This window comes from Nannospalax galili, unplaced genomic scaffold (assembly GCF_000622305.1).
Source record: "Nannospalax galili isolate Female #2095 unplaced genomic scaffold, S.galili_v1.0 scaffold132, whole genome shotgun sequence".
NCBI lineage: Eukaryota > Metazoa > Chordata > Mammalia > Rodentia > Spalacidae > Nannospalax > Nannospalax galili.
The window spans coordinates 2,399,297-2,421,604 of NW_008332644.1; the positions used below are offsets into that span (position 1 = coordinate 2,399,297).

A 22,308-nucleotide genomic window follows, 5' to 3' on the forward strand; every position below is an offset into this window, starting at 1 on the left:
TGGGTGTGCTGGATAGCTGCAGTTGTCAACTTGACACACCTAGGTAGAGGGAAACTCAATTGAGGAATTTCTTTCATTGGACTGACCTGTGTCTACGTCTGTGGGGCATTTTCCTCTGGGCAGGTGGTCTTAGGTTGTATAAGAAAGCAGACTGGGCAAAGGTCAGAGGAGCAAGCCAGTGAGCAGTGGTCCTCCATGACCTCCACTTCAGCTCCTACTGCTAGGTTCCTGCCTTGAATTCTTGCCCTGACTTCCTTAAAAGATGGACTGCACTCTGGAAGTGTAAGAGGAAATAACCCCTTTCTTCCCCCTAGTTGTTTTTGGTCAGTGTTTTATAACACCAATAGAATGTAACAAGGATGGTGGGTTTGCACTTGCTGCCAAGCCAAACAATCTCAGTTTGATCCCCAGAGCCCAGCATGGAAGAAGAGAACAGATTCCTTTAAGTTGTCCTCCTACCTCCACATGTGTGCCTACACACACACACACACACACACACACACACACACACACACACACACAATGATAAGATTTCTAAAAATAGTATTTCTCAGGGGCTGGAGACATGGGTCAGTGGTTAGAGCACTGCTTCTCTTGAAGAGGACCAAGGTTTGATTCCCAAAACCCACATGGCAGCTAACAACCATCTATAACTCCAGTTTCAGGGAAATCTGACATCTTCTTCTGACCTCCTCGGGCATTGTATGACACAGGTGCACTTACATACATGCAGGTAATACACTCATACACATAAAATAAAGATAATAAATAAAACATTTTTAAAAGTAACATTTTGCATAAGAAAAAACCAGTATGGGAGAGAAATCTGACTCCATTTCCGAGATCTGCCTTCTTGGTTGTGAGCCTGAGCCTCTAACAGCTGTGCCAGCTCTCCAGCCCTACTTCCTAGATCTGTGAGTGAAGCATGCTGCCTAACCTACCTCAGCCTCAGCTTCCACATCTTATAGAATGGGGAAACAGAGTATCAGAAGTGGAAGGTAAGAGAAACCAATCATTTATTAAAGGTGAATCATACATTGTTTAAAAGAGGGTACTGAGAGCTACAAATCACCTATAAAGGAAAGCCCGTCAGAATAACTATGATTATTCAACCAAAACATTTAAAGCCTTCATGATCTGGAAAAAAATGTATTCCAAGTTCTAAAAGATCATAACTGCCAATCAGGAATATCATACCCAGGCAAATAATCTATTAAAATTGAAGGATGGGGCTGGAGAGATGGCTTAGTGGTTAAGAACACTGGTTGTTCTTGCAGAAGACACGGATTCGAATCCCAACACACACATGGCAGCCATCAAGTGTCCATAACTCCAGTCCCAGGGGATCTGACAGCCTCTTTTGAGCTCCTCGGGCATTGCATGACATGGGTGCACTTACATACATGCAGGCAATACACATATACATATAAAATAAAAATAATAAATAAAAATTTTTTTTAAAGTTTAAAAAAAATTGAAGGAGAAGCTGGACGTGGTAGTTCATGCCTTTAATCACAGCACTCAGGAGGCAGAGGGAGGTGGATCTCTGTGAGATCAAGGCCAGTCTGGTCTACATAGCAAATTTCAGGCCTGCTTGGGCTACAGGAAGACCCTTTCTCAAAAAGATAAAAAAAATTTTGAAAGAGAAATTAATTCTAGGATTGACAAACTCTTAACTAAATTAACCAAAAGAAGGTGAGAGAAGACCCAAAATAATAAAGGTAGAGACAAGCAGGGAAATATTACAACAGATTTCAATGAAATTTGGATCATCAGGCCATACCTTAGAAGCCTATATACTCCACTAAATTGGAAAACTTAAAAGGAACAGATGTATTTCTAAATGAATATGGAATACCAAAATTAAAGCAAGATGAAATAATATAAACAGATCTATAAACCAGCAATACAATTAAGTAGTAATAAAAGTCTCCCAGTAAAGAAAAAAAAGCCAAGGATCAGATGATTCACTAAGGAAGTCTACCAGAACGTCAAAGAACTAATACCAATGCCACTCAAATTATTTTACAAATAGGAAATGAAAGCAAGCTTCCAAATACCTTTTATTAATCTAATATTACCTCAGTACCTAAACCAGATGAAGACACACACACACACACACACACACACACACACACACACACACACACACGTGCGTGAAAATTATAGATCAAGCTCCCCAATAAAAATAGATGCAAAATTCCTCAATAAAATACTCAAAAGTTGGGGCTGGAGAGACGGCTCAGCAGTTAAGAACAATGACTGCTCTTGCCGAAGACCTGGGTTTGAATCCCAGTACCCACATGGCATCTAACAACTGTCTGAAACTCCAGTTCCAGGGGATCTGACAGCCTCTTCTGTCCTCTGCAGGTATTGCAAGACACTTACCTACATGCAGGCAATACATGCATACACATAAAATAAAAATAATAAATAAAATAGTTTAAAAAATACTCACAAGCCAAATTCAACATCACATCAAAAAGATCATTCATCATGATCAAGTTGGCTTCATTCCAGAGATGCAGGTATGGTTCAACATACATAAATCAGTAACTGTTATCCCTCACATAAATAGACTCAGAGACAGAAATCATATGATGCTTTTTTTTTTTTTTTTGGTCTTTTTGAGACAGGGTCTCCCTGTAGCCCCAGCTGTCCTAGAACTCACTATGTAGATCAGGCTGGCCTTGAACTCACAGAGATCCTCCTGCTTCTGCCTCCCAAGTGCTGGGATTAAAGGTGTGCACAACCATGCCTGGCTGATCAGCTTATAAGATACAGAAAAGGCCTTTGACAAAATCCAACATCATCCTCTCATGATAAAAGTCATGGAGAGGCTAGGGATGAAGGGAACATACCTTGACATAATGAAGGCTAGAGACAACAAATCAATAGCCAACATCATGTTAAATGGAGAAAAACTCAGTGTTTCCACTAAGATCAGGAACAAGTGAAGGGCCTCTATTCTCAGCACACCTATACAATATACTACTTGAAGTCTTAGCTAGAGCCATAAGATAAAAGAAGAAAGTAAAAGGGATAGAAATAGAAAAAGAAATCAAAGTATTTGCAGATAACATGATTCTATACAGAAGACACCCAAACACTCTTAGAGCTGATATTTTCCAAAAAGGGACAGAATACAAAATTAGCATACAAAAATCACTAGCCTTCTTACTTACTAACGTAAAACAGACTGAAAAAGAAATCAAGGTAACAATCCCATTCACAAGAGCTAACACCCAAAAAAATTGGGAGCAGGAAGTGTCACTGGGAAGGGGTGGGCTTTGAGAGTTTATAGCCTTGTCCCACTTCCAGCTCTCTCTCTCTCTCCCTTTCTCTCTGTCTCTCTCTCTGCCCCCCCCCCTTGGTTTTCAGTTGAAGATGCTGTCTCCTAGCTTCCTACTCTGGCCACCTGGAACTGGAGTTACAGACAGTTGTTAGCTGCCATGTGGTGCTGGGATTTGAACCTGGGTCTTCTGCAAGAACAACCAGTGTTCTTAACTGCTGAGCCATCTCTCCAGCCCCCAAAACACATTCTCTCTTGTGTAACTTGCTTTTGGTCATGGTGTTTTATCACAGCAACAAAAGTAACTAATACACAGACACAGAAAACACTATCTCAACATTCATATGGAGACACAAAAGACTAAGAACAGGGGCTGGAGAGATGGCTCAGTGGTTAAGAGTGGGAGGTGAATACGATCATATTTCTTCACATACATGTATGAAAGTCTTAAGAAGAAAGAAAAATTTAACAGCAAAAATCCCTGTTTCCATCTGTTTCTCTGTTAAGTGCTGCCTCGGTTGACTATGTTTTCTGTAAGGTCACTGAGTTGGCTTAAAATAGATGTTTTAAATTTTCCATCCAAGACTTCTCCCATACTAGCTACTATCTGGTTAGTTCCTGGTACTTTATTTTAACTTACCACTAAGTTCTGGATCTTGATGATTTATGATATAATTGAGTACTGAAGGATTATTTACTTCAGTCTTTCCAATCTTTGTGCCCTTCTTTCCAGAAATTATAAACAGGCTGCTAACTTCCTGTGAGCCCGTAATCATTTCCACTAGTCAGCACTGGGTGGTGTCCCAGTCCTGGTCTGTTATGAATTTGCTGTTGGGGTGCTGTCACTATTTGAACACTTGAGGGCAATCCAAGTCCAAGTTTGTTTGAAATCTACAGATGGCATATTGTTCAAAATGAACCAGAGGAATGACTGGAAAGTGGAGTCTGTCCCCACAAGGCTCTCCCTGGAATTGGGGTAGCTCAGATACCTCATCCACAGCCACTGGTCTGTGGTCAGAGTTGTGCAAAATCACCGTGAAAAGACCAGTCCCAGGACCATATGCCATGTTTGTGGCCACCAATGCTGCTAAGTTATGTAATACCTTCATCCCTCATTCCACAACCTGCCAAGACCAGTGCAGTCTAGGAATAAGACCAAGGTCCATACTATTATAGGCTCCCTACTGCTGAATTATACTCATGACACAAGACTTCTACAACCAACCATCAGGGCTGGTTGGACAGAAGTGTGGTAACCTGGGGTGATAGATCCTTTCCCTGCACCACAGCCATTTTCTTTCTTTTTTTTTTGGTCTTTTTGAGACAGGGTCTCCCTGCAGCCCCAGGTGGAGTGCTGGGATTAAAGGTGTGTGACACCACGCCTGGCCATGACATTTTCTTTTTTAAAATATAATTTTTTATTGAACTTTTGTAATCTCATACAACAGTTCTTAATTTTAGACCCCCCTCCCCCAGCTGTGCCTCCCCCATTCCCCATCAGACCTCATGTATTCTGCCATACATGTTAAGTCCTATCCATTAAGACATTAATTTCTTACCCTCACCTTTCTGTTGCCAAAAAAAGCCCTTAAGTGAGATTTAAAAACCGGAAACAAAATTTAAAAAATTAGCTTATGCTCATACTAAGAAAATACAATCTGTCATCAATAGATTCCCATGGCAACTAATTTTTCAGAAAATAATCATTCCATTTCCAATGTTCTTTTTTTCAAATTCTTAATACGGTGGCACAGAAAAGTTTCCAGAGTTTCCCTACATGAATAATATTAAGAACAAATAGAATTACTTTTTTCATAAGAAAAACAAGCAAGACATATCTGACTTGCAATATCATACACACACATGCCTCTCCTCCCTCTCCCCTCTCCCCATCACATCCGTGACTGCTATGAATTCCTATCCCATGACTTCTTATCTTACATAAGGGAACAATAATCTTGACCTCCTTTCCTTTCAAACTGCCTGTTCATCACTCCAGTTCCTGTGTCCTCCTTACTCACTCATCTAACCAGCAGCCTCATAATCATGAGTCCCCACCACCATTTTACCCTCAGTAGCATTAGGTAAGCTTTGAGAACAACTCCTGTGTGCGTCTTCCTCCTCTCAGGCCCTTCCTCTGCCCCAGATTCACTTGGTCTGTTCTTTTTCTCTCACTTTTCAGCCAGCTACGCTCAAGTGTCAGCAGCTTTGGGGCCAAGAAGGGAAGGCCATGAGATCAAAGGAGGCATGATGTGTCTACCTCCACATAGTCAAACTGAGGGGACAGTGCTATGTTCTTTGGAAAGGTGAAACCAGGGCATCTGCATGTACCTTGATGAAAAAATATTCAGGAGGGAAAAGAACAAGGAGCGCTGTAAACAGCCAGTCAGCCAACTCCTGTGACCATGGGATGTTGGGCAGGGGATGTTGGGCAGTGGGAAGGCTGGGGCAGGGGGGATGTTAATCTGTGACAGGCTAGGGATGACTGCGTTGCACAGGGCATTCTAGTCCCTTTCAGGCATGTCCAACCTGTGACATAACATTTCCATCTACAAAGTTCATGCTTGAGAACTGGGCAAGTGAGTTACAAAAATAAATAGCAGGAGCCTGGAGAGATGGCTCAGCGGTTAAGAGCACTGGCTGCTCTTGCAGAGGGCCTGGATTCAGTTCTCAGCACCCACATGGTGGATAACAACCATTTGTAACTCCAGTTCCAGGTGATCCAACACTTTCTTCTGACCTCTGCAGGCATTGCATGACACCAGGGTACTTAAACCCATGCAGGCAATACACACACACACACACACACACACACACACACACACATACACACATACAAATAAACAAGTAGCAAAAACCCTCATAACATTTTAAGTTAGTTTATGATTTTGTGTTAGGTTACATTCATTGCTACCTATATTAGTTACTTTTCTGTTGCTGTGATAGAAACACTGACCAAAACAACTTATAAAAGGAAGAGTTGCCAGGCGTGGTAGCTCACGCCTGTAGTCCCAGCACTTGGGAGGCAGAGGCAGGTGGACCTCTGTGAGTTCAAGGCCAGCCTGGTCTACATAGTGAGTTCCAGGACAGCTGGGGCTACAGGAAGACCCTGTCTCAAAAAGACCAAAAAAAAAAAAAAAAAAAAAAAAAAAAAAAAAAAAGGAAGAGTTTATTTGAGCTTATGGTTCCAGGGGAATTATAGTCCATGGTGGGGAGGCATGGTGGCAGGAGGTGGCTGGAGTAAGAGCAGAAGCTAAGCTTTCACATCTTCAAACAGGCACAGGAAGCAAGAGGACAAACTGGCAAGGCTTAAGAACTCTTTAAGCTTGCCCCTAGTAACGCTTTTCCTCCAACGTGGCCACACCTTCTAAGACTTCCCAAAACAGCACCACCAACTGGGGACAAAATGTCCAAATACTTGGAGCCTATGGGGGACATTCTCATTCAAACCACCACACTTCCCTTAGACACATGCACCCATGGGCCACAGGTTGGACACGCCTGCTTGAAGTTTAAAGTGAGAGGTGTGCTTGATGAAGGGGTGATTGAGAAAACGCCTTCCAGACATAGTCACAGGACACTCTGATCTGAGCAATTCTTCAGTTGAGGGTCTATCATCCGAGGTGACTCTAGGTTTGTATTAAGTTCATAGCTGAAGCTTTGACAGTGTATATAAGTATATGCATGGTTGCACTGTGTGTGGTACATGTGGATAAGGGTGCATATGCATGTACATATGTGGTGTTAGAAGTTGGAAGTCTTCCTTAATCACTCTCTACCTCATTAACTGAGGCAGGCTTCTCAATTGAACCTAGAACTCTTTCAAATGCATGGTCTAGCCTGCTGGCCTGTGTCAGGGATCCCCCAGGTCTATCTTCTGAGTACTGGAATTGCAGATTGCCATGCCCACTCTACATTTATGAGGATTTGGGGGATCCAACCACCAGTCCTCATGCTTGCATAGCAATCACTTTAGCCACTAAACTCCAGCATGATTTGTAAAACACTGCCACATCTTTAGAAAAAAACAGATTTTCCCAAGGTTTCTATCTTGGCAAAGCCTAGATAAGATACAACTCTAAAAATATTAGGACTGGGGGAGGGTAATTAAAAAATCTGCTTAGCTTATAAATGTATCTTAAAGTTTATTGATAACACTAATTATAGATAATGCTGTTTTTTATTACCTCTGTGAGCAAAAGTTCCCAGAAAAAAAACTGCATCTTCAACTGAACCTCTTGCAAAATTGGCTAACTGATTAGAATTTCAATGATGTGGAGAGTTTGGAATGTTATAGGATCAGAACCTAATTACAATTTCTCTTGGGCCATCTTTCGCCCCCTAAATAGCCATTCCTTGCACACCTCTGTGCCTGACTTAACAGCCTGTGACTAACAGATAAAAACCTTTGTTTTATCTGTCAACTGTATTTATCTGTATTAACTCAGCAGTCCACCTGCTTCTACCAACCCAAGGGCTAAGAAGCCTGCCAGAGAGCATCTAAGGCCTATAACAGAATTTTCCCCACTTTACTATAACCTTCCTCTAATGTCTTCACCAATGTATTTGAAAAGTGCCTTGATTTACGGCTTTCTTTGTTATGTTACTATAAAAATGTCATGCAATTGTCACCACTTTGGAACATGAAACTTGAGGTAACCTGAATCTGTGTTCCTGGAACACGGTCACTCCTATTTTGCTCTGGAATAAATTACTTCCTTTCTAAAATTTTTTACTTATTTTTATTTTATTTGTATGAATGTATTGCCTACATGTGTGTAAGTGCACCCGTGTTGTGTAATGCCTGAGGTCAAAAGGCACTGGATTCTCCTGGAACTGGAGTTACAGACAGTTGTCACCATGTGAGTGCTGGGAATCGAACCTGGGTCCTCTGCAAGAATAGCCAGTGCTCTTAACCACTGAGCCATCTCTCCAGCCTGAGAATAAGCTATTTCTCATCCACTTTGAGAAGAGAGTTGTGCTTTAGCGTCAACACATCATAAATGTGGTATATAACGTATTTGGGACAGTAGCGCATCTTTATGCTTTCAGCTTTAAGGAGGTAGAATAATTTTTGTAGACATTAGTTTATTACTACACAATTAAAAAGGAATACTGGTAGCCAGGTGTGATGGTACATGCCTTTAATCCCAGCATTGTGGAGGCAGGTGGAGCTCTGTGAGTTCAAGGTCAACCTGATTTACACAGTGAGTTCCAGATTAGTCAGGGCTAAATAAATGAAACCTTGTCTCCAAACAAACAAAGAGTATCATTCATGCTTCCCCAAGGAAAAGAATAAAAAGCTAGAATGCATTCTCTGGCCCTTGGCTCCAGAATTGGAGCTACAATACTATTATTGGAGCAGGTAGGAAATCTGAAGAGGTTCAAAAGGATCAAACACCCCACTTAAACTACCTGGCAACAGTCTTTGGATACTTTAAGTGCATGCTAGTTTCTTCCCTAATACATGAAATGCATTCCCTCATTGCTATACCAACAATGGGAAGAGATCTCACTGCTGTCCTTTTTTTTTTTTTTTTGGAGGCAGGATCTCCCTGTAGTGCCCCCCTGGCCTGGAACTCACTATGTAGACCAGGCTGGCCTTGAACCCCCGAGATCCACTTGCCTCTCCTGGGATTAAAGGTGTACACCACCATGCCAGCTCCTTATTGCTGGGCTTGTAGGGAGTCTGACCTAGGGTTTTAATTGTCAAGAGTCATTCTGCAGCTGCTGGTGTAGCTCAGTGGTTCATCCTATATTTATCAAGCAAGCTAACCTGGATTCAATCCTTAGCACCCAAACCCAAGCTAACCTTATTTCAACACTGAGAGCCTGCTCCAGCTGAGACATGTGCCTTAGTTGAAATTTAATGCTCCTAGTTCTATAACTTTTTCAACAAGACCTAAAACTTCTGCATTCTCACATTAAATTTAAACAAGGTTCCTGGGATGAAGGATGGCATTTTAGTGCATCTGGATGTGGGATTTCCACCAGAACAATGATTAACTGTCACAGGAAGAAACTTCAGAGAACAAACAGCAAAGTCAGAGAAAGAGTGTGCACACTTACAGGAAGCCCACGGAAGAGCGACCCCAGGAACTGGATGATTCTCTACTCACTCTTCGGAGTGATGAAGCAGGCTGGACATTTTGTTCATTATACAATAATTTACAAGTAGAAAACTGTGAGTGGGGTTGTGAGTTCACAATGTCACCCTGGCACATCGGCTCCTAACAATTCCTATGGAAGTCTTATGGCTAGCAATTCCAGAGAAGGGTAAGTGTGATGCTCTACATCCACATCTGGCCTTTGAGCAAACTCCGGCTGCAGTTTGGTAGGTGATGAATACATCTTCTCTCCTCCATTCTGACCTACACCTCTGTGGTGGCCCATTGCAGTCTATGACAGCACAGGCTGGGGGCTGGAGAGATGGCTCAGCAGTTAAGAGCTGCTCTTGTGGATGATGGGGGTTTGGTTCCCAGCACCCACATGTGGCTAACAACTGATAACTCCAGTTCCAAGGGATTCAATGCCTTCTTACGTCTGTGGGCATTGCATGTGTGCACTTATATTTTTTTAAAAGCACAGAAGGGCTGAGCTCAGCAACAGAAAAGAGGAGGGTTAGGATTTACTCTGGGATGTGAGTAGCCAACTCAGTCTAGTAATTCCTCTTTTTTTTTTTTTTTTTTTAAAAAAAAAAGAAGCATGAACTGATTTTATGTCCCTCATTTGGGTGTGTGTATCTATTATGAAACTGACTCACTGTACAATTCAAAAAAGACAGGGTCTTACTGTGTAGACCAGGCTGGCCTCGAACTCACAGAAACCCATCTGCCTCTGCCTCCTGAGTGCTGGGATTAGAGATGTGCCCTATCACACCCAAATATGGACTTTGTCTTTTTTAAAAAATGTTTTTTTTTTATGTGTATGAATGTATTGCTTGCATGTATATGTAAGTGCATCTGTGTCATGCAGTGCCCAGGGAGGTCAGAAGAGGGTGCCGGATTCCCCTAGAACTCGAGTTAGAGGTTGTTAGCTGTCATGTCAGTGCTAGGAAACAAACCTGGGTCCTCTGCAACAACAGTCAGTGCTCTGAACTGCTGAGGCACCTCTCCAGCCCCCACCTCCTTTTTTTTTGTCTTTTTGAGACAGGATCTCCCTGTAACCCCCACTGGCTTAGAATCCTCTTATGTAGAGCAGACTGGCTTCGGTCTCACAGAGATTTGATTGCTTCCGGGTGCTGGGATTAAAGGTGTACACGATCAGGCCCAGCTGATTCTTTATTACTATACATTCCATATTATTTTGAGTCATACTTCTGAAAACCATGGGACTCCAGAAATAAGATGCAGTAAGTACTTTGTGGCTGCTGTTTGTGATAGGACCCTCCCTCTCCACAAATCAACGATGCTGTAAAGAGATAGCCTGCACCTCTTGGAGGGCAGCAAGGCCACATACACTTTATATGAACCTGGTTATTTGCATACTGTTTAGAAACTGAGAACATGCAGGCAAATGTTACAGAATGTCAAAAACCTTTATGCCAAGAGAAGTCTCACCACCATCCTTGGGAAAACAGGCATTGCAGGCTCCGCAAGCCATGGGTAATAAATATTTTAGGCTTCTAAGCTCTCATATAGACAGTGACATCAGACATCTACAGGACTCCTTCAGGCAGTTGGAGAGACAGGTTAACTCTCTAGCTAAAATGGTGCTACAGAACAGAAGGGGGCTGGATCTACTGTTCCTAAAAAAAGATTGCTCATACATGGTCTTAGGTGACGTTTGCTCTTTTACGCCAATAACTCAAGTGTAATTGAATTTTCCTGGGCCTCTAGTAATATTCTTCCTAGCCTTTATGGCGAGCCCATGCCTCCTAAACTGTCTAACTGGATAGATCAAGAGGTGTCCAAATGCCATCAAAATTATGGTTCTAAGGACCCAATATGAGCCTCAAAATCAAAATAAGTCAAAGATTTGATGTATGTCCCAGAGCCAATAGGGAATGTATTGCTCCAAGCCCCTAGCTCTGCAACTTTTTCAGTTTAACTTTTGTGTAAGTTTAACTGGTCAATCATCTGGTCATAGGACTGCCCCTAGGAAGGCAGGTCAGGCTAAACAGATCAGCAGAATACCTAGTGTATTAATGAAACAGAGTTTTTCCTGCATGAAATCCTGCCTATGGGCACAGAACTTCCTAGCTACAGCCATGTTGTCTGTGAGTTGCCCATGTCCCTGAATTCTTCAGGGAAACATAATTTCCCTTTTTCTTCTTCATGCCTTTCTTACTAAACATGCTTTCTTTAAGGCTTTGGGTTGCCCCTAGCATCTTTTATTTCTTTACTTTTTCTCTAAAGCTTCCTTCTCCCAGCCATGTGGCTGCCAGTTAGCCATGTGTCTGACCTCCCAGGCAGGCTCTAAACCTGCATGGCCTCACGACTTTATTTCTTTCTTCCCACCATTCACGTCCTCAAGGCAGCTGCCAAGATTACCAGCTCGCCTGCCCTGAGGATTTCTTTTTCTTTAAAACTCTAATGAAATTGTAAAAGCTTAAAAAAAACCCCACAACTTTTATGTTCATGATACATGAGATATTTTTCAAAGACTTCATTACAAACTGGTAAGACTGGTGGTTATTGTAGAAAGGGCTGAGGTACATCAAAATCATTTCTATAATAAAACATTATGCTTAAGCTGGGTACAGTTATGTATACCTGAAATCCTGGCACTTGGGAAGCTAAGGTATTATAATCACAATTTCAAGACCAGCCCGGGCTACATGGTGAGTTCCTGTTTCAAAGTTTATACCTTTTAAATTTGGACTGTATATCAGTATTATTAATAGATAACTATATTTCAGAAATAAATCACACTTTTATTATCTTCAAGAGAGAAGGATGAAGCCTAAAGTCTATGAACTGAGCCACTTACCTATGAGAATGAAACTGAGTAGCACCCAGAAGCACCTCCCCAACTTCCCTTCATCTTGTCACCCTGAAAAGGGCCCTTCAGAGTAATCACAGTGAAGGACAGGGCAGAAGACACTGAGCTGCTCTCCAGCCTGAATCAGCTGCCATCCCACCCCAGCCAGCACCTGAGAGGAGGACTGCTCACTCAGCACCTGGGAGGATTCCTCATTTAGCACCTTGGAGGACTGCTCACTCAGCACCTGGATTTCCCACTCAGCACCTGGGAAGAAGCAGATCGGCTCTCACTGGACGATGAGAACACGCAGGTGTGAAATCAGCTGCTCTCTCTTAAACGTCCTTCCTGTCACTCACAGGGCACCCCGTCTCTGTCCTTCACTCACAGGGCACCTCCTCTGTTCTTTGGTGATGGTGTGTGGCTCTGAGCGGACAGTGCTGGCTGTCAAGTCTGTCACTAAGAATCCGAACTCTCACTTGATTTGGAAAACTGGTGCTCCATTTCTTCTTCTTTTCCTTTTCTTGTGCTTTTCTTTCTTCTTCTTTCTCTTGTGTTTCTCTTTATATTCTGAGGAACTGGGGCTGCTTCCATCCTCATCTGAGACAGAATCCTACAATAACTGTTTAACTGTTGTCTCCTAAACATGAAGATCTATCAGAGTAGTGACTTTTAACTTAAAACAACTTCTCAAAAGATGTACAGGCAGGGAGCTGGAGAGATGAGTCGGAGGTTAGGAGCACCAGCTGCTTGCGACAGACCAGCCCAGACCGGAGCCGTTCAGTCCGACGGGAGCAGGGTCCCCAAAGGGTGGACAAGGATTCGGCGAGTGACAAACAGACAAACACAACAGAGTTGGTGCAAGTCTGAGTGTAATTTTGCAGTTGCAGAGCTCAGATTATAAAATACAAAGTTACATGATTACATCAATAAGCCATTGTTTTGCAGTTTAATCATTTTTCTTAAGAGTTCTGATTCCGGAGACAAAAGTGAAACACAGGTGAACAATACATTGTCAAACATTAACTAGTGACAAACAGACAAACACAACAGAGTTGGTGCAAGTCTGAGTGTAATTTTGCAGTTGCAGAGCTCAGATTATAAAATACAAAGTTACATGATTACATCAATAAGCCATTGTTTTGCAGTTTAATCATTTTTCTTAAGAGTTCTGATTCCGGAGACAAAAGTGAAACACAGGTGAACAATACATTGTCAAACATTAACTAGTGACTAGTGTAATATGTCCCAAACCCCGTTACGTCAGTATCCCATTCTAAACCTGCAGGTCTCATGAAATCCTTCCAAGTATGGGACTTATAAACATAACTATTTCATCTTAATAAAGGTGGTGATAGCGGTGCCAAGGACACCAGGTGTTTTCCGGGCCCCCAGAAAGCCCAAGATACAGTGACAGTTAGAAAAATAATAGCAAGTAAAGCATGCCAAGTACACTGCATGTTTCTCAGCACAACCAATTCCAAGAGGCAACCTTCCTTGAAGTTCCAGCCTCAACCCACGGAGGATCTCACATGGGCTCCATTGGAGATGGCGTGACAGCTGCTCTTGCAGAGGAACCCAGGTTCAAATCCCAGCACCCACATGGCAACTAACAACCATTCATAACTCCAGTTCCAGGGGATCCGATGCCCTCTTCTGACCTCTATGGGCACTGTATGACACAGGTGCATTTACATACATGTAGGCAATACACACATACATATACAATAAAAATAATAAATAAAACATTTTTTAAAAGATGCACAGGCAGGGGCCACAGACACGACTGAGCAGTTGACGGGACCTGATGCTCTTCCAGAGGACCTGAGTTTGGTTTTCAGCACCTTGTCAGGTGGCTCACAACTGCCTGTAACTCCAGCTCCAAGGGATCCAACATCCTCTTCCAGTCACAGGTACCCTATGTACATATGCATACACCCCCAAACAGACATACATGCATAAGCATGAATAAATTTTTTAATAAAGGGATAAAGGGAAAGGAGGAGCTCTGGAGAGGTGGGACCACAGGAGAAGGGTATTATTAAGGGAGAAACGGGGAAAATGGGAGCATGTTAAATGGGGAAACCATGGTAGAAGGGTCAGACAATGTGAGAGATAAATACTGCCTAGCTACTTTGTAAAAAACCAGAGGGAACCATATTAGGCTAACAACCTACTGACAAATTACACATACAACTAGATCAAAGAATATAATATATGTCTAGGCAAGGTTTATCTGAGAATGTTTGGTCTTTGACCAAGCTTTATCTACATGGCACATGGTAATTAAAAGTACCAGACTGGTGGAACTAACATTCTTAGATGTTTAACAGCCATACTTTGAGGCCTATACTAATCAGGGCAGAGGGACCCCACCAGAGGGACTTGAACCAGTGTTCAGACTACAAAGAGGAGGGTAAACACAGAGGAAACATTTCCTCCATGCTCCCAAGTGAAGCCAGCCACAGTCAAGCAGGACCTTTGACTGATCCTTGATCAAGGAGGCCGAGGAGACCCCACCAGATGGACTTGAACCAGTGTCCAGTCTATAATGAGGAGGGTCAACACAGAGGAATCATTTCCTCCACGTTTCCAAGCAAAGCCAACCGTTGTTGAGCAGGACCTTTGACTTATCTTCACATAGGTAGAAGTGATAAAAGAAAGGAGCCAGGGGCTCCTCCCAAACCCATGTGATCCCTGGGGAACAGATCCTCAAACAACCTTAAGAGTAAAAATAAATTGTTTTATCTGGGCCAATTGTGGGGTCTTAAACATCCAAAAGGAAAGTATAACCAAAGATTAAAGAGGTCAATATAATTTTTTAAGAGTCCATATGTATAGCTAAGGGCTACATAACAAGAAACAGTGCCAGACAGGAGATACCTTCCAGTTATTGGCCAAGGTGGTCCAAAAGACTCCCAGACAGTCACCCAGCATAGAACTGGGAAAATGAGCAGCAGACCCCAATCTTATCTAAAGGAATATTGACAACTGATTGCTGCTAGATGAGGAACAGCTGATCTGCCTACAAGGCTCTCTAGATAGGCTGACTAGATTCAGCAGATGGACAAGCATTGGGGAATGGCTGGGGGCACAGACAACACAGTGGACAGTAACAGGGATGACAGAGTATATGGGCTCCAGTGGTGGGGGGGGAGGCTATGGGAGGGTGCCATTTGCGAAGTGGGTATATAGATGCATAAGATTGTTTGGGATGTTCTGTATGATATACACACTCAAAAATCAACAAATTAAAAAAATGACATATTTGAGGAGGAAGCATAAAAATTTACTTCATGTTAATTAATAGAGGTGATAAACATTACCATTAAAATCTACCTGATGACTTTATATCCATACTCAGATGCCAAGGATCCGAGTGTAACTGACTGTGATTAGTCTGTAATTAGACTGTAATAATCAGATACATAGAGATTAGAGATGCCTTCAAGTGGTCTTATAAGGGTTATGCTGAGTTCAATATTGTATAACTGTATTAATTTAACTGTGAACCTCAAAATTTACAGCTAATCTGAAAGAGATGTGTCCTTGCTCTGGAAATTCTTATTGAATATGTTAAGCTGTAATGAAATGCTTCTTTTAATCATGTGGTTATTAAATTTTTAAAAATCTAAAAAAGAAAAAAAGAAAGAAAAAATTTTTTAAAGGGATTATTTTTTTAAGAAGTCAGGATGTTGGCATTGTTGGGGCAACCTCACCTCACATCCTTTTTGTATATTTTAGTCTCTCGAACAATGTCATTCATGGGACTCTTCATGTCCCTTAATGGTCAGAGAAGGTTAAGATGTGGTTAGGCTTCACAGACTGCTAAACATGAATTAAATCCTTATGTTACTGAAATAAGTTTAAGAAAGAAACTGTTTGATACAGCCTTATATTTAACATATTCAAATGCTTTTTAAAGTTACATGACTAAACTCATTAAGGCTACAAAAAGAATTTCTGAATTAGAAAAACACAAAGTAGTATATTTCCTGAGGAAATAACTAAACAAACAGTGGCATAGTCCTACTATAAAATAAAGCTTACTGGAGCTGGGCGTGGTGGTGCCCGCCTTTAATCCCAGCACTCAGGAGGCAGAGACAGGCAGATCTCTCTGAGTTTCAGGCCGGCCAAGGTTACACAGTGAGAACTTATCTCTAAATAAATAAAGTTTTCAAATTGAAAAATATTAATTTGGAGAATTCTTCTTGACAGATTTGGTGTGTGCTGAGGGCCATTCCCACAGCAGCACACTCCCTTGGTAGAACAGTAACTGAACAGTGAATTGTTGCCTGTAGGAGGCATTCTGTTAAAATGAGGGCTCTGTGTTACTATTGTACAGAGAGGGAACATACATACTTCTAACTTAAAATATTAAAGACATCTGGGGCTGGAGAGATGGCTCAGTGGTTAAGAGTACTTCCTGTTTTGCAGAGGACCTGGGTTCAGTTCCCAACACCCACTAGGTGGCTAACAACCATCCATAACTCCAGTTTCAGGGGATCCGATGCCCTCTTCTGGCCTCCATGGTCACTGTACAACATGCAAAACGCACACCTAAAACAAATAATACAGCATATTTTAAAAATTAAAACGCCTAGAGTTGGAGCTGGCTCAGCACTTAAGAACATTGGTTGTTCTTGCAGAAGACCTGGGTTCGAATCCCAGCACCCACATGGCAGCTAACAACTGTCTGTAACTGCATGCCCATGGGATCTGATGGCCTCTTCTGTCCTTGTGGGCATTGCAGGACATGGGTGCACTTACTTACTTGCAGGCAATGCACTCATACACATAAAATAAAAATAAATAAAATATTTTTAAAAGTTAAGACTCTAAGCATTAGATAAAAACTAAGAAACAAAAACCCTGGTTTTAGTTACAAAACATGACATGTAAGTAAAAACACAGAGGGAAGATCAACACTGTTCCAAAGGTCTAAGCAAAGGATTTTGCTTAAAGACTCAGGGTCTTGCTATGTTGTTCAGGCTGGTCTCACAACCTCCCACCGCATCCTCTGTGCACCACTGTGCCTGACTAGCAAACCACCTTTGGTGGTGTATTTGTTGTCGTTGTCGTCGTCGTTGTTTTTGCTTTCTTTTTGGTAATGTTAGGGACTGAACCCAGGCGCTGGTGCTGTTTAGCAAATGCTGTACCACAAAGTTATGCCTCCTAGCTTTTCTGCATTTTTAGCAGCCGTCTTCTGTTTAAAAACTAACGACTAGGAGTGTAGTTCAGTGTTAGAACACTTACCCAACATGTGCAAGGCCTTGTATGGGATGGTGGAGCGGGGAGAGATGGGGGTGGGAGTTTGGGGGTGGGACACATGAACTAATTTGTTACACGAATGCAATTAAACAGGTAAGGTTAAGATGAGACACTGGCCAAAAGCTTCTGGAGAAGTATTTAGATGAGCACTGAGCTCACTGAACATTGGTGACTAGCTTTTTCTCAGCACCTCTGACAACTGCATTGACAGCTTGAGGGTTTGCTTACTACTCTCAAATGCTCTAACTTCTGGTTGCCTTTGATAAAGAAAGGGCATTCTTTGTCTCCTGTGTGATGACCATATTGTTTCCAGCGCCAACCTAAAAATGAAAAGGGAAATAACTTGTATAAGATAACATGTTTTTTTCATCTCATCAAAACAGTGTTTCAGTAGACTGTAATATTAAAGTTTTTCTCCATTAGACTTCAGCTCTAAACGCAAAGCCGATCAGTGAATAAACCATGTAAACAAGGTCAGAGAAGACAGCAAACTGATGCTCCCCCAGGCACCCGTGCATCCCGCAGATCTAGGACTATTCCATCATCAAGCATTTATGAACTAAGTTTCTTTTTATATGCTTCACTATACTCTTTAGAAGACATCTTTTCTATTCATCAAGTGACTCTAATTCTCATCTACAAACTTAGGCCCAAGAACAAACAGCTGCTTTATCAGGATAAATCAAATACTGCATCAATTTCTCACCTTCTACCAAACAAAATCACAGTCTCTTAATATATGAATGTCACAGTAAAACCGCACCTGCAGAAAACGGAAACGATCCTATTAAAAGAGCAGAAGACCCCAGTGACGAGATCTACCAAAGAAATATATATGCATATTTCAGGTCAGCAAGGCAAATGTATATCTTTGGAAATTACAATTACAGAGTGACACTAGGAGCTGCAATCTGTGGAAAAGGAAGCGATGAATGATGAGATCCTTACGGCCACTCTTTCTTGTTTTCATCCTCTCAGATCCATCTAGATCTAAGCACATCCAGAGGCTGTGTAGGGATGGTGAGCTAAGGGGAAGCTTGTGTTATGGTATTTGTCAAGGAGGTCAGGAGATAGGAAGACAGATGAGAGGGAAGATCTCGTGATCGGATGAGACAGGCAATTCGGTCTGTGCTGGCAACTACAGGACATAGGCATGAGTTTTCCCTTTTATTTTTATTGGGGGTGCTGTGGATCTTAGCAGGTGAGGCCTTATGGGAGCCCTTCAGTCACTGGAGGCATGTACCTCAAAGGGGCTGTGGTGCCCCAGCTCATCCTCTTCCTCTTTATGCCTCCTGGCTCATGATGTAAGCAGTCTGCCACACAGTCTACTGCCGTCAGCACCCAGCGATGGGCCCATCCAATCCTGAATGGAACTGCCAGGGCCATGAGTCAAGATAAGCCTCTTCAAATCCCATAGTCACAGAAATCTCAGTAACATGGGAGGACTGAGGACTGACTCAGTTCCTGTTTGTAAAGTTCAGGAGTTGGCAGCACCGGATGACCTCTGGGAGCAGAGACGAAGGGCTAGCTAAAATCAGGTATGGGTTAAAAGTCTACAGCCTACATTGTAGCAGAAGACTGGAATTGTCTGGAAAAGGTTACAGCACAGGGTTTCTGGAAGATATAATCTAGGGGAGTATATAACCAAATAGAACGTAGGTGGAGAAATCCAGACTTGTTCCTCCCACGAGCTACAAGAACCAGTGACTGTGTCTCTACGCCTCAAAGGAAAGACGTCTTTTCTCTGGGAAAATATAACCTACTCAAAGAAAAACCTCAAACACTGACCAGAGATGTCCTCCCTACTGATTACCTACAGAAACTTCACTTTACAGGGAGACTCCACAAGCCTGACTCACAGTGAGGGTTTGGGCGAACCTTTATCTCTCACTCACAGGCAAGGACAGGTGTGGCCGCCAATGCCCAAGATGGCCCCAAGACTCTCCAGCACCAGGAAGCACACCTCCTCATGCATTTTGGAGGTAGACTGTCCTAAAGGTTCAGCAGTTAAGGTTGGAACCTCAGTCTGGTATTGCCGCAAGACGGTGGAACTTGCAGAGGTAAGGCCTACGGAAGAGTCCCAGGTCACTGGGAATCTGCCCTCGGAGGGCTTATAAGACAGCTGTCTCTTTTTTCCTTTCCTTTCCAGAACTGCAGGTGAGCATTTGTACTGTTGGAAGAACAAGCATGAGAGATAAAAAACAAACATGGGGAAAAAGAGAGAGAGAGAAAATCAGCCCATGTGCCTAGTGTGTGAGGCCCTGCGTTCAGTTCTCAGCACCTCAAATTGGACAAAACACACAAACCCTAAAAAAAGTCATGTCAAAAAAATCAAGAATGGGAATCACATGCTCCTCTTGACAGCAATTATAGAAATATGAAGGCAATGGAACAGTGTTTTGAAAAGGAAAATAATGTTCAACCTAGAATTCCATGTCCTGGCTTTAGAAAAAAGAAACTGTAAAACGAACATGTTTCCAGAAAATTAAAGTCTTTCAACAATTCCCCCCGCCCCCGTGACAGGGTCTCCCTATAGCCCCAGCTGGCCTGAAACTCACTCATTATAGAGACCAGGCTGGCCTTGAACTCACAGAGATCTGCCTCCTGAGTGCTGGGACTAAGGGCACATGCCTACCACTCCTGGCCCAACAATTTTAACTGTTAAGTTGGATGTGGTGACAAACACCTGCAAACCACAGCACTTGGAGGTTAAGGCAGAAGGACCTCAGCTCAAGGCCAGCCCTGTCATGCAGGACTCTGTCCTACACAAAACAAAAACAAACAAACCTAAAGCTCATTTTGAAGGAAACAGCCAAAGCAATCAGCCAACCAGGAGAAGGGACAGAGTCGGAGGCACATGCATGTAATTTCAGCACCTAGGAGCTGGAGGTAGAAGGGTCAGAAGTTTAAGGTCATTTCTGGATAGTTAGAGAACTTGAGGCTAGGCTAGGCTACACTAGACCAAAAAAGAGGAGGAACGGGAATCAATCCAACGCAGGAGAGAGGCAAACTGCGACTGCAGGATGGTGGTACGGCCAGGAATGCCACAACAAAATGCCAAATACAAGGTAGCTTGGACAACAGTGTGGTATAAACAATGGCAACTCACTTTCTCAATTTTGGTATTTGAATTTCTGTGATGAGGTGTTAGAACAGTGTGTCTGCAGTAAAGGCTTATCACTGAGCTTGACATGACTTCCCTCCCACTTTGTCTTCATATGCAGAGAAAGGACGAGAAACAGGGAGAGAAAGAGGAGGAGAAGGATAACGAGGAGGAGGAGAATGAGGAGGGAAAGAGGAGGAAGATAAAGAGGAGGAGGAGAACAAGGAGGGAGACCAAGTAGAGAGAGGAAGAGAAAAAGGAGGAGGAGAACGAGGAGGGAGAAAGAAGAGAAAGAGGAGAAGGAGAACGAGGAAGGAGACCAAGTCTTTTTGTTGTTGTTTTGATTTTTGAGACAAGGTCTCCTGTAGCACCAGCAGGCCTAGAACTTGCTAGGTAGATCAGGCTGGCCTCAATCTCACAGAGCTCCCTGGCTGTGCCTCCAGAGAGCTGGGATTGAAGGTATGCACCACCACACCCGCTGAGTCTTCTTTTAAAGCTGCCATTTCACATCATGGGCTCCTCCAACTGCACCTGTTCAAGACCCATCTCCAAACAACATTGTTTGGGAATTAAGGCTTTACACATGAATTTTTGGGAAGACATGTTTTCAGTCTATAACAAATGATGAAACAGATCCTTGGATGAGCAACCATCTTCTGAAAGATGAAATTTTTAGAACATCTCAAGTGTCAGAATTGAAGGGCTCAGGATTCAAGATTAGGAATAATTTGGGGTTTCATCACAAAACAGTGCATGGGAAACAAATACAATTAATAACAAAACTCCGTGGTAGCTCCTTTCTGATTACATGGATGAAATACCTCTTGGCACCTCTGATACAAGGTGATGAAGAAAGGCAAGAATGTCCTTTTGTTATAGGAGTGTCACTGAGGGGCACACTCCCACAGCAGCCCTGGCTCTGAGGAAAGATCACTAGAGACAAAAGCTCTGATCCAAATCTGTGCTCTATCCTTTCATCAGAACACTTCCTAAAGTAAGCAAGTTTGTTTCCTTCTCTAGAAATGGGGATTGTCTATGATTTTTTATATCTTATTTATTATTTTATGTGTATGACTGTATTGCCTGCATGTATGTAAATGCACCTGTGTTGTGTAGTGCCCACGGAGGTCAGAAGATCCCCTGCAGCTGGCGTTGAGGATGGTTATTAGCTGCCATGTGGGTTCTGGGAACCAAATCCAGGTCCTCGGCAAGAGCAGCCAGCACTCTTAACCACTGAGCCATCTCTCCAGCCCCAATGCTATGATTTTAAGAGGCATGTGCAGAGAACAGGCTAAGGAAGTTAACTTTGTACATTCTAGTATAACTTGCATGTAATGGGAATGTCACTCAAAGCTCTTCCACACTGCATAACTTTGACTTATTTCCCCAGTGGCATCCAAAGTCCTTTACTTGGTGCATGAGCCAGAAATTCCCTGGCATGTTCATTGCCCGTTACATCTGGTATACAGTCCTCTGGCTTAATTTCATCCTCCTAAACAAAGGAAACAACATGTAAACAGGACAACTCCCTCCCCCCCAAAAAACACCAGAAGTCTTTCCCTCCTGCTTAGCAATCTTCCAATGCCTGGCTTTTTTTTTTTTTTTTTGCACCGTGAGGCACAATGCTGTTCTTAATCACCCCTGCCAAATAGAGAGAAAGAGAAAGTAAGTTGGGGTCTGGAGAGATGGCTCAGCAGTTAAGAGCACTGACTGCTCTTGC

At 42.6% G+C, this 22,308-nt stretch overlaps 1 protein-coding gene across 1 annotated transcript in view; it reads right to left on the bottom strand.

Moving 5' to 3' along the window:
• Positions 1-15,779: 15,779 nt before the first annotated feature.
• LOC103729464 overlaps positions 15,780-22,308 on the bottom strand; it is a 25,971-nt gene continuing 19,442 nt past the window's right edge. Inside the window, exons 5-6 of the mRNA XM_029560864.1 lie at positions 17,714-17,805; positions 15,780-16,774 (exon numbers count right to left, since the gene is read on the bottom strand). Coding sequence (XP_029416724.1) covers positions 16,713-16,774; positions 17,714-17,805 — 154 coding nt within the window. The 3' untranslated portion in view covers positions 15,780-16,712. The remainder of the gene's footprint in view (positions 16,775-17,713; positions 17,806-22,308) is intronic.